This window comes from Lepidothrix coronata, unplaced genomic scaffold (genome assembly GCF_001604755.1).
Source record: "Lepidothrix coronata isolate B3197 unplaced genomic scaffold, Lepidothrix_coronata-1.0 Scaffold14, whole genome shotgun sequence".
Lineage (NCBI taxonomy): Eukaryota > Metazoa > Chordata > Aves > Passeriformes > Pipridae > Lepidothrix > Lepidothrix coronata.
This window is the reverse complement of record NW_016690194.1, coordinates 1,334,654-1,348,379: the sequence shown is the minus strand read 5'-3', so window position 1 is coordinate 1,348,379 and position 13,726 is coordinate 1,334,654. Positions and strand designations below refer to the sequence as shown.

Here is a 13,726-nt window from a genome sequence, read left to right as displayed (position 1 = left end):
TACCAAAGAAAAAGTACTTTCATTTAGTTTAGATGAAAGAAACTTCTGTTTTGCAGATATTTTCAATATGACAACCTGCAATAATATCAAATTATTAACTAAGTATTCTCTAGATGCATACCCCATACTTAGCAGAGAGCGAAAAATAAAGGCAAATAAATTTTTAAATACTTATGTTATTGGTTTTTTACAAGTGCTAATCTGATTAGAATCAATACTGAATCAAAGACTCAGTCTATAAGAACTTGGTATTAAAATGAAGGTTCTGCCCAGAAAGAATCATATATATGCACCTTAAAAAATAAATATAATTCTCTAGCTCCTAATTTTTACACTGCAAACTTGTCATTTTAAAAATGAAGCTGTAAATTCCATGACCCATCTAGACCAGAACTATACTGATGAGACCTCAGGAAAAAAAAAAAAGAAAAAAAAAAGAATGGGATACGGCAATCTTTCTCCTATAACAAACATGCAATGAACAGGGAACCTACTTATATAAATCAGCTTTGACCATAGTTGGAGCATATTTTAAGTTGAAACTGTGTGAAAAAAACAACAATTACTACTAGATGACCACTAGTAGTAATTCCATATTAGAAAGAGAATAATTAACATTTAAAGGGAAGACATAGATGGCATTTTGCTAATGTCAGCTACTGGTATTTCTTGCATTATCCTATGGATTGAAATGCTACAGGACTTTAATCAAAGCTTCTTGCAATAACACAGAAAATTATGATCATTCAAGAAGATGAAAATCATGACTAAGCAATAACCACCAAGAATTCCAATCCCTTCAAACACTTCCTGCAAAGGGTATCTACCTTCTCAACTAAAAGCCAGGACAATAACATGAAATGAACAGAAGTATATAAACTTATTGCTACATTTTTCACCTTTTCTATGCAGTCATCAAAAAATGCCAATCCAGTATCCTTGTCACTCACAAAACTGCACTCTTCAATAAAGCGGCTGAATATCTGCGTTTTGGTGAGATGCGTGTAGAACTTGGTATACGCACGGTCTCTGCTTTTTAAAAACCCTGGTTATAAAAGGGAACACACAACTAAATACCAGTTCCATACAGGTTCCATATGAGTTCCATATGAAATTAACATATAAATTGTTCACATAAAATATTTAAGGTTTGGCTTTATCAATAAAAACAACTATTTATATCTACTTGCATTTGGAAGATTAAAATAATAGCATTTTTTTAATAAACTATTTTTTACCACAGTTAACAACACAATCAATCACCCCCATGTAATCCACTTACTGTGTTTGTTGACTCTTGGTGTAAGAAAAAGCTTATGACCTCATATAAAAGTATCTAACAGTTAAAAAAATACTAAAAAAATATCATGATATCTTAAGAGGTAATGGGCCTGATAATATTTAAGACTCTCCAAACCATTGACTAAAATTTCTTCTCAAATCTGTCATCCAATAATTAAAAAAAATCAATCTCACCAAAAAAGAAAGAAAACTCACACCACCACATACAAAACAAAACACCTGTGACATTTTATGCAGCATTCAACTCATGAACAGATCTGAAAAGTTAACAGTGATGAGGAAAATTACATTTGCTGACTATTGCTTTATTACGTTTTAGATCTTTGCCCCGTTTTCTAATATTTTCCCATTTATACCAAGACCATTACTTCATTCTTCATTACTGGGCTTTTAATATTTCATCTCTGTGAAACTGAGAAATATTCTTCCATTCCCAAGAGGTGCCCTTAAAAAACATACCATGAAGACAGGGCATCATGTTACCCAAAGAAAACTTTTCTAATTCCAGAGCTAGTGCAAACCTGCACTTCTACGCGTATATGTATCTGTGTTCTAATCAACTTTGAATAGTTCAACTTCATACAGCTGCAATTCTAAATATTGCCACGGATTGTACAACCAAACGGAACTTTGACCTTTTAAAGTTACACAGCTCCTCAACCCTAAAGTTGTAACACTGCCAACACTATCAGCAGATGGTTTGCCTCACCCTCACCTTGATGATCAAACAAGGAATCAGCAGCAGTTGCTTTATTTGAAGGTGCCTGCGTGATTGGCTTGAGGAATGTTCTGTAACCCTTTAAAATAGATGCCATAAACCGGAGAAAAGCCTCCTGGATCTCCATCTCGAGTTCTATCATCTTCTTCTGCCAGGAGAAATCTGCCTCTATAGGAGTCATTTCCACTGCAGAGCCTTCTTGAGTTTTCCTGTGAACTAGCAATGAACAACATGTACAGTCCTTTATTAAAAATTCAGTCCATTCAAAAAATTTTTTCTACTTGCCCATGTTCAGAAATGACAAGCACTAGAACTCCTATAATTATTTCTCAATTTAACTGGTCCATATAAAAGGCAGGTTACTTCAAGAGCTGATTGTGTGTTTCTCTAACTCATGCAGCAGTTTGGGACATAAAAGGAGGATGGATGTCAGCTCAGTTAATGTTATTCTATGCCCAACTGAATGTAGTCTTTCAGTAATAAATCAACACGAACTTAAAGCACCATGTGTCCCCTCCCTGCACCCAAGCAGCTCCTCTTGGGCTGCTCTACAATCTTCAGTCTCCTCTTCAGGCCTCTTTAGGCCTTGGCCTTGATTAATGACTCCTGAGCAGCTAAGCTCCCCTTGAGCTTATCAGAAACACTGTCTGTTCTCAGCAACTGCTGCTGCCTAAAGAACAGCTGTTGCCTCATGGAAAGCCTTGGAACACTATCTGCCTGACTCATAGCCTGAACGGAACGATATTATTATAACTAAGCCAATCCCTCTGAGGTCTCCTAGGCCGCTGCGACTGCACCAGCACCTCCTTCTCAGTGGGACTTCTCGGAGCTCACCAGCTCTCCAGTTCGTGACAGTCCGAGGACCACAGTCAAAAGCTGCCGACAGGATCTGGGCTAATACCTCTACACTCCTCAAGGCTCAACCTGTCACCCACTGAGGGTTGCCAAGACATTCAACGTTGAGTATCTGACTAAACTCAAGGTGAATTTTTAACAGGTAGACATACCTTTGTACACAGTTCTTTGTGTCTGTTGAATGCATGTGTGAAGGGATTTAAACACCCAACAGCAAGTATAGTATGAGTATTTCCATCTCAGATCTGTAGTTAAGTTACTGTGGTGCTTACAGTAAATCCTATTAAATAACTTTGTTAATGTTAGTCAGTGATTAAGTGCTGTTAACACATTTAGACATAAACCTGGGCCCTTGGATTCAGCTCCTTAGTCAAGGGGTAAGTTTGGACTCAGTTGCACCTAGGCTCCAGGAGGAGTTTAGAAGGCAAGGGGATCCTCTCTGCACCTCTTGTCTCAGGAGTAGGGTTTCCCTTGCTCATTTGCATTGCCAGTTAACAGTCCCTGTTAAAATCATTCTGCATTGATTCTAACCCGATTTTCCTTTGCATGCTTTATCCATGTAGTAAGTAATGAAGAGAATCTAGGTACTGAAATGTGTTGTGCTTTCGCAAATTTTATATTAAACCTGCTTTTACTGATACCTTTGCTGGTCATTCTTTAAGTGACCTAAATCACTCATTTGTGACACCACATTTTCCCTGTTCTGAAGACTGTACATCCAAAACAATTCTTCCAACATTTTAGGGCACCAAAGGGTAGAAACAAAAAGGTGACATTCAGAGTTTGCTCTTGCATTCTTAAAAAAAACCAGCAACAAGTATTGCTGAAAATGATAGTTTCACACTTTTTATTACTAAAACCACTATCTTCTGCTTCTGGAATTTACAAATTTTGTATATTTTGTATATCTTGTGTATCTATGAGGCTATCATCTTCTCCTTCCCCACAATGATGTAACCTAACACACCGTGAACCAGATTACCTGAGAGAACCTATCTACAGTAAGAAAGAAGCAATAGCTGAAAACTGTTAGGTCAGTTAGAACCTTGCCCTTATCTGTCCAAGTCATTGGGCTGAAGATGGTCAGTTTTTGTTTTTACTTTGCCAAAATACTTTGTCAAAATTTAGTTACTCCACTATTCTCGTAGAAAAGTCATTATCTAAGAAATTCACCAGTACTGGACCCTGGAATCTCCATGGAAGCCTCTCCTCTGTGCCTTGGAAGATCATGGAACAGATCCTCCTAGAAGCCATGATGAGGCACATTGGGGACAGGGAGGTGATGTGAGACAGCCAGCACAGCTTAACCAAGGGCAAGTCCTGCCTGACCATCTTAGTGACCTTATATGATGGAGTGATTGCATCAGTGGACAAGGGAAGGGCTGCAGATGTCATTTATCTGGGCTTCTGTAAAGCCTTTGACATGGTCCCCCACAACATCTCTGAATTGGAGAGAGACTAATTTGGTGAGTGGACTGTTAGATGGGTAAGAAATTGGTTGAATGGTGGCATCCAGACGGTAATGGTCAACAGCTCAGAGTCCTGATGGACATCAGTGACAAGTGGTGTTCCTTAGGATCTGTACTGGGACCAGTGTTATTTAAGGTCTTCATTAATGACACAGGCAGAGGAACAGAAGATTTTTTCCTGACACCAAGCTGAGTGGTCTGGTTGACACACCTGAAGGACAGGACGCCAGACCTGGCCATGCTCAAGAAGTGGGCCCATGGGAACCTCCTAAGATCAAGTGCAAGATGCTGCAACCTGGGTTGGGACAACCTCCAGTGCCAATACAGGCTGAAGGATGAACAGATGTTTGCTGCGAAGGACTTGGGGGTGCTGGGGGATGGGAGTCTGGACATGACCATGAGTAAAGGCTAAAAAAAAAGATTAAATTTTAAGAAGTCACAGAAAAAAAAAGGGTCTAAAAAATAAAATTCACACCTCATGTGATAGAAGAAAGTCCTTACATTTATATACTAATTACAATTCATTTTATTTTTTCTATTTCACCTGTTGCCAGCTGTGAGTGCAGTTTCTTTAAGGTGCTGAGCAGACTTTTACATGGCTTTTTGGGAAACTGCTTCCAGTTGGTGCTCTTCTTATCATCTGATCTGTAACACAGGAGAGAAAAAAATGGACATATAAAATACAGTTAGTATAAAAAAGCCCTAGGTTTCTTCATTTACAGCAGGCAGTACCTAAAAAACATTATTTTGAAATTTTGTCAGTGTCTCTATTTGTTACAAAGAAAAAAAACGGGAGTGACATAACTCAGAATTTCATTTCCTCAGACACAGAACAGTGTAAATTGAGTAATGAGTAGTTTTGTCCAGTCTGTAAGGAATATGTGGATTAAGACTTGATTTAGACCTTTCAGATGATTTTCTATCAGTCTTGTTACTATACGTAACTACTATGCAAAGTCTATTCTACCATTAATGTGCCATACTGCTACTGGTATAAATAAAAGGCAGTTCTGAATGCAACATGAAATTGTTACGGCAAAATGCTGGAAGATAATTTGGTAACTTTATGGTCATACGGCACACTGAAACATGTTTATGGCAACTCAGTCCCATCTTCAAAAGGTCTAGGAAGACTGGGAATTGAGTTCATAGTCGGAAAATTATGTGGTTGATAAAACAATGGAGTAAATTGCCTAAAGGGATGCTCATCTTCTTTAAGAACAACAGCAGATAAAATGCTAGACCACCTTCAAGCAGTTGGATATAAAGTGAGATTAGTAGGGAGTAAATCCCAAGTACTTCTACACCTCTTTCTGGAAGGCAGAAGATGAGGGAGAATCTCTATTACAGAGAGAACATCAAATCTTGTGGCCATAAGACCAAATCAGTTTTTACTATCCAAGCTGATACTGTCACTAGTTGGTTTTGCACTTTGCATTTTTGAGATCCTTGTTCCATTATTATTTGCCCTACTGGCAAATCAACACAGGAATATCTTAGGAAGGAAGCCAAAATTTCAGGAGTTAAAGAAAAATTGCATGCTTACAGATGCCTTTGCCCATTCTTCCCCTGCAATAATTGCATGCCTATAAATAATTTAAGTGGTACCATTCCAAAAATGTCACGAAAAAATCCTGCTATCAAACCTTTGCCCTAAAAAGGCTATTCAATGAACTATCAATGTTAACTTTCACAGAGATAGTTGAAAAAAAAATTTAAAAAAGCATTAAGGAAGATATTGAATGAATAAAAGTCCTTCAGTATTTTTCAGCATAGCAGCAAACCTGCTCTAGAAAGACACAGACTGATTGATGTACCAGAAAATATTGCATTTTTCAAAAGTTATTTTTCTATTAAGCAGTCTTTCCAGGTCAGCAACAGTGCTGTTAAATGCTTTTACATATAAAAAAATGGAAAAAAAAAAAAAAAAAGCAAGCAGCGTTGCCACTGAAATAAAAAGGGGCAGAAACAGATGTGGATAAAACTGAATGAAACATTAATCTTTATTCACTAATAACACAGTATTTCAGAATTCTCTATGATCCTCAACAAAAAGTGCTTTATGGACATTTGGATTTATTAACACATCTGCAAAACTGAAAGATACACTAATTTCCAAGTTAAAAAAGTTTTATAATGAAGGTACCAACATCTCACATTTGCCTAAGTCCAATGTTACAGATGTCAAATTCCTCTGGGAGCCAAATACGTCATACAGATAAATGCAAAATGGGCAGCGAAAAAGAAAACGATCACTTGACTATTGAAAGAGAAATGGACTTTTAAAACAGTAAAAGAAAAGGTGCAAAACTCTTTCCAGTTTGTCTCAGAGAGACTTTTAGTTCAACAAGCAATCCAAATAATGTTGGTACTTGGTCTTTCTAACAGTCATCCCAACAGAATCTTGGCATCCTTATCTGCCTGCGAAATTTCCTGTTTCTATTCTATTTTTCAGCAACCCAATCTTCAACTTCCATTCTACTTATGAAGAAAAACACTGAAGTATTTTTCACTGCAAATATCTTCAAATAAATAAACTATCTTCCTTGACTTTCTTCAATGCATTCCTCTTTCACAACACCTATAATTATTCTTTTGGTGGTATAATACCAAATATACCAAACTGGGCCATACTGTGATGAAAATGCTTTTTGCAGTGTTTGTAACGGGGACCTAGGGGAAGCAGAAGAAAAAGCAAATAAAAAACATAAAACCACTCTGCTCCACTGTTTACCATTTCCTGTAATGTTACTAATAAAACAAAGCATTTCAGTAATATAAAGAAAATATTTGCTTCAATAGAGTAAGGGTCTTTCTGAGACAACAGAAACCAAGCATTCCACTGACCTACAGATCAAATGAATAAGTCTAATCCAAGCTAGTAAAAGTAAAAGACAAGAGTTAAAAAGTGACATTAAGTAAAACTAAATGTTTTAATTAAATTAATTAAATTTAAATAAATTTTCATTTTAATTAATTATTTTTTTAAATCTCACTAAAAAAGGGAGATTAAGTAAAACTAAATTTTCACAGAGAAAAGATGTGTACTTTAGTTAATGATGTTCACCCTCATCTTGCACTAGCTCAGATACCTCTATTTATGATCTTATTAATTTAAAATAGAAAGGTAGTTAATAAAAGTTACTAGACACCTGAAAAAACTAAATTTTCAACTCAGTTATTTGTACTCACATTACAGAAAACCAGACTCTGAATTAACCTCTCCTCAAGAAGGTGCAAAAAAGCTGTTCATGCAATACTTTCAATTTAAGGAAAGTATTAAAAATTTAATAATTAAGTGAAAATATTTTAGAATTAAGATAGCAAATTTTGCTTGATTGATCTCACAAAAAACTTGTCCTTGTAACTTGAGAAAAATTTCTTCAACACTAACATAAAGTAGTCCAAGTGCAAGACAGCATCAGGATCTGTCATGAAGGGTCCCAAAGCATTCATGTTTGTTTAGGATGGAAAAAAAGCCTTTAAGATCATCAAGTTCCAACACTGTGAAGCCCACCATGAAACCACATCCACCACTAAAGCAAGAAACATCTACATGTCTTTTAACTACCTCCAGGGTTGGTGACTCAATGGCTTCCCTCAGCACTCTGTTCCAATGCCTGACCTTCAATGAAGGAAGTTTTCCTACAATCCAATCTAAACCTTATCTAGTGCAACTTGATGCCATTTCCTTTCATCCTGCTGCCTGTTACTTGGGAGAAGAGGCTGACCTCCACCTGACTACAATCTCCTTTCAGACAGTTGTAAAGAGCAATAAGGTCTCCCCCAGGCTCCTTTCCTACAGACTAAACACCCCAGCTCCCTTACTGCTCCTCAAAAACACCTGTGCTCCAGACCCTTCACCAGCTCCACTGCCCTCTTCTGGACTCACTCCAGCATCCCAATGTCTTTCTTGTCATAAGGGGTGCAAAACTGAACACAAGATTTCAGGTGCAGTCTCACCAATGCCAAGTACAGGGTGACAATCCCTTCCCTAGTTACTTACCATTGTTACTAAATTTATAGCAACATCTGCATCACATTTTTACAGGAAGTACCAAGTGTTGATCCTTGACTTAGTAAATTTTAATTTGGTATGAAGCATTAGAAATGAGAAAAAGAACAGGGGACATTAAGAAACAAACCATAGTGGATAAAAGATCATTTAACAATTTTATCTCCTGAGCATTTCAGCAATCTCTCCATCTACAGATAAACGTAAAATCTCCACAGAACTTACATGTACACCATATTTGTGTCTAAGTCAATGCACACAATATCCTGCGGTGGATCGTACAGATCAAAATATCGTGAATCAACTCCAACAATAAATGGAACTGGTGCGCTGAGTACGGTGGCAAGAGACAAAGGACAGAGGGGGATATATGGACATTGCCATTGAAATGGAAATATCATCTGAAGAAAAAAATTAAATTAACGCATTAAAACAAGACAACAGAATCTGTACAATAAAAATCAAGAAGTTATATGCAGCACATCGAAATGAAATTGCTAAAAGCTTTGCAACACTGTCAGAAAAATGTTCCCAAGTTTGATCACTTATATACAGCACATCTCTTAGTGAGATATGCAAAAATTATGATCTTTCTAATAGTTATTAGCTACAGCACTTGAATTAAATGCTGTTGCTGGGAAAAATTACCATCTAGTACATCAGTAATTTTAACTTTAAAAAGCCCTGTAACATCTGTGGTGTTTAAACCAATTTCTCTCCTTGCTGTACAGAACACTTCGTACTTACAGCTACTACAGCTTCAGCAACTCCTGTCAACACAGCTGGTCTAAGAGAATGGAGCAGGATCTTGCCTTCTAGTAATACAAAGAGTAACAGAGTGGCACAGTTCTCTGGTCCAAGATTCATAAGCAGAGTGCTAAAGTTTGCTCCACTAAGGAGTGCATGGGAAAGGGGAAGAAAAGAAGAATGTTATCGGGTTTAAAAAAAAAAAGTCACTTCTATTGAACTTCTGACAACTGTTTGGAATCAACTAGTTGAATTGTACTAATATTACCACACATCAAACACCTAACTAACTAACTAACTAACTAACTAACTAACAGCTCTCACGTCATTATAAGACTTATACTACCACAAAGTAACCTAAATTCAAATTCTACTGCTAAAGAAAGATACACTAAGCCATGCTACTGCTGAATTTGTGTTGTTTATGGCACTCTTTCTCATAGATACCCAGGCATCTTGTCTTCATAACAGTTAAACGCATCCAACTGGTTAACAGCTAATTCAAAGACAAACACCAGTAGTTTCATATGATGGGTTACCTCAGGCAAAAATCATGAACTGTAGTATCCATCTGATCTTAGAATAACAGTATCGAATTCTAATATGAGTCAAGCAAAATTAATCCACCATTTTGATAGCAAAATGCCTTTAGTTTCTACAGTTTAGACTCCATTTCATTTGTTTGGACTGTATGCATTTATGAATTGCAATGACATCTATTAGAGCACAGGGGTGTAAAATCTGTCCTTAGAAAAGCGCTTACAAGTTACTTTGCAATTTGGTGGCTGGCTGTGATTTCTCACTCAAGTACCTGTGCAACAGATGTGATTAAATATGAATATGAATTAAATATGATAAAGAATATTATACAATAATGTTTTGGGGTAGGAAGAACAAAAAGGGAGAATATTTTGGTTTTTAACTTAAAGACAAACCAAAAATCAACAAAACCGTTGAAACAAAACCTCATGTCACTATCATAGGGAGCTCCAACCCAGAAGACGCAGGCAGTATCCACAGAGACTGCATCAACCTTCAATCACAAATACAATTTTTAGGTGTACTTTTGAATTTCTGCAATGTTTGCATTTGCACTTTCAAAGATTTCCCCTAACTATTTGATGTAATTGTCTCTCTTGGATCCAAAAAAGCAAAAAAACCAAAACAGTCTCTATACTACTAAAAAAAATAAAATTGCTTACTACACAGGTTCTGAAATACAAGATCTTTAAATACATGTATTTGTTTCCTCATAGACACCTTCTTATTCCTTCATAGTTCCTACAATAATCTGGTAATTCATATTTATTTCAGGATAATTAGTGATATTACACTTCCATGGACACACCTATGCCAGACAACAACAACACTCTATAACATTATAAATGCATACTAAACTTTCTGATTAGAATGTTTAATGATACTGCAGTAATATTTGACTTCCTTCTATGACTGACTCCTATTTGCCTCTGAATTTTTCAAGTAGCATACATTTAAAGCGTTAATAATGATACCTTAATGGCAATGGTGTAGAAACTGGCTGTGACAATATTAATGCATCATGGGCAGAAAGCTGAAACACATAAAGTAGTATGTGATTGGTATGGACAACTCCAAAGCTAATACAGTATAATATTCCAATACAAATGTATATCCATAATTTCATGAACTGCCTGGCAGACAGACACAATGTCATGTACCAGAGACAACCTCTGGGACTCGTGGTCACTAGGTGAACAGAGCTTGTATCAGTCACTGAAACAATTCTCAGAATTATAGAAAATTGTCTGTGACTCAGTGTTGGACACGCTACTGGCTGCCAGGTGATTAAACAGAGGAACACAAGAGACAATGCCCCAGGGGACTAGACTCTGATCCACAGCAGTGGGTGGACAAGTGAGGGAAAGATAGAAAACAACCCTACCAAGTGAGGTAACACAAATGGTGCCTATAAAACGAAAGGGTAGTACGAGGCAGAAATTTTAGAAGTGCAAGTAGGACACTGCTGCCATCTACACCACCTAAAGCCTGAAACTGTCTCCTTTGCTAACTTGTCCCAGGTTTATATCAATGAGAAAGAAGGCCAACCCAATCATCTCCTCCCTGTTCCCTTCCAGCAAGTGGGTATTCAAAGCCAAGCAAAAAGCCTAAAGAAAGAAACCAAAGGCAAGAAAGAAAGTTTGCCATTACTGTAGTTAAAAATGGTTGCAAATGTTTGCCTTACCTGCACAAGAATTCTTGGCCTTTGTGGTGAAGGGAAAGGTATATTGTGCATAAAATGGGATATATGCCTGCAAAGTAGACAAGATGTTAGAAAACCAGCACTGGGGATTAATGAGAGACTGAAAACAATGTTAACCACGTTTTGGAATTAATATTGTACCAATATTAATTTAAAAAAAATTTAAAAAAAAATTAAAAAAAAACCAAAACAAAACAAAAAAATCCCTCAAACCCCCAACCCTCATGAAACCTACCATGGTTAGAAAGGTTGTTAAGATTCATTTACCATTTTGATACATTTAAGAGCCTATTTATGCAAACCAAAACAAAATCTCCATTCAATTTCCAAGCATGAAATGTAATTCTAACACTTTCAGATATGTAAGCAAAAGGTAAGAACACAAGGGCACCTAGGCAAGCCATTTAAAACCCCAGGCAGCCTAATTCCATTCTATAGTTTCTAAGGAGACTTTGCTAGGAGGAGCTACAGACCTCACTGCCAGAGGTCTAACAGTTTTGAAAGTAACATTGTATTTCAGTAAACTTTTAGGACCCTGAAAAGCATCCTCTGCAGAGGTTTTGCACGCACACAGACACACACAGAAACAATCTGCATTAGCTGCAGTGCTTGGACACACATATTCATTGCTACTGTACAGCATCCCTGAGTTTATACTTATTAAGCTAAAATGCAGGACTGCAAATGTAGCATGCATCAGCCATTTTCTGTGTTTGATGTAGCTCAAAGAAAGGTAAACATACTTAACATATTTTAACAGAAAAGCCAAAGTAAAATCCAGTTAACTTTGCTGGTGCTGCAAGAGCCAGTACTATTAAACAGAAGCAGCAATAATTTCTATCAGTACAAAATAAGCTAAACAGTGGAAGCAAGACGATGCATCAACTGTACCAACTAGGCAAGTGTGACATCCATAAATCAAATGATTTCTTGAGCTGATAACTACATTCCCACAACAATTGGAGAAATGTTCTACATACTTTTCAATGGGAAGAGGATGAGGTCCAGAGACAGACAGTTTGTAGATGAACATAAGAAATTTTCGAAATGCTTCAAAGAAAGGCCAGTGTGAGAGAAGGCAGATGCATTTGTTTGAATTGATGGACTTGGAAGTAATCACTTTCCTCTCTACAGTTGTCAGGAGACCCAGCTGCGATTGCTGTTTTTCTGTTAGCAGCTCCCGGGGATACGGCTCATAAAACTGAATAGCAGCACCATATACCTAAAAGATGAAGGAAAACAGCTAAGCAGACTCAGTATTTAACAGGAGTATTTAACAGGTTAGAACTTCTGAAGCATCCTTAAGTCTTTCGTGTTTGCACACACTATAGTGCTTTTGCTGGTAGCTTATGAAATGACTTTTCACTTATGTAACACAGAAAGCACCCTTATAAACAAAATACTTTGGACTCTTGTGCCTCTCTTCCCCATTTTCACTGCACTTTCCTCAATAAAGTATTCATACTCAGTAACTTGAAAGGCAAGGAAGCAAACTGCATGCTGTGACAAAACTATTAACCGTGAGGGTAAAGGAAAAAAAAACCAAAACAAAATCAAAAATCCCTCAAACCCCCAACCCTCATGAAATGTTTGTGTTCAATAAATTCCCCTATCATTACCAAACTAAACAATAAAATTATTCTAGCTTTGACTTCCCTCATTTTATCAAGCTAAACCTTTTCTAATATTTGTGAAGGAACAAGATTCAGGATGGGAGAGGTTCCAGGCATGGAGAAAAACATACAGCAATTGACAGGACTTTATGATACAGACATTACAGTTCTTATGTGTTTATAAATATACACACTGTATGTTTCCCCAGGATTTGTATCTCCTGGGCATGTCCAGGCACGCCCGCTTCCCTGCTTCCCCGCTCCCCTCTCTGATAGGCTAAAGAAGCTCCAGAGAGGAGACAGTTACCATTCGCCCTTTCCTTCCCCGGTTCCTCCCATGTTCCTCCCCCTTTGCCTGTGTCCCTACCCCGATTTGTTCCCCCGTTTGTCTGTCTCATGCTCCACCCGATATTCTAGCCCTTTCCCCACTTGAAACTCATAAAACCCCTACACCCCTCAATAAAGTATTCCATTTGCACTTCTGCCTTGTCTCTGGACCCGTCCGTGCTGTGTTACGGCCCCATCCCCCCTCGGACCGTGGCAAATATTACCTTCCTATTTTTCAAAGTTTCAATATTAACTGAATTATTCTGCCAAGCTTAGCAAAAGAAGAACAGGGAAAGAAAAATACTGCATCCTTCCTTGCAAAAGAAGTATTAATATTTTGGAGAAATATCTTTTTTCTATTTGGAAATGGAAAAGAATATAAATTTCCTATTAGGTGACTGAGACAGAGTGGAAGTTGAGCTGTTATCACTAACAGAG

General features: G+C 37.2%; 1 protein-coding gene across 1 annotated transcript in view; it reads right to left on the bottom strand.

The window, feature by feature from the left end:
- Window positions 1-13,726, bottom strand: part of DENND4C (DENN domain containing 4C) — a 70,082-nt gene that overhangs the window by 29,592 nt on the left and 26,764 nt on the right. The window contains exons 6-13 of the mRNA XM_017806074.1: window positions 12,329-12,570; window positions 11,331-11,397; window positions 10,621-10,679; window positions 9,107-9,251; window positions 8,585-8,760; window positions 4,889-4,989; window positions 2,018-2,236; window positions 900-1,045 (exon numbers count right to left, since the gene is read on the bottom strand). Coding sequence (XP_017661563.1) covers window positions 900-1,045; window positions 2,018-2,236; window positions 4,889-4,989; window positions 8,585-8,760; window positions 9,107-9,251; window positions 10,621-10,679; window positions 11,331-11,397; window positions 12,329-12,570 — 1,155 coding nt within the window. The remainder of the gene's footprint in view (window positions 1-899; window positions 1,046-2,017; window positions 2,237-4,888; window positions 4,990-8,584; window positions 8,761-9,106; window positions 9,252-10,620; window positions 10,680-11,330; window positions 11,398-12,328; window positions 12,571-13,726) is intronic.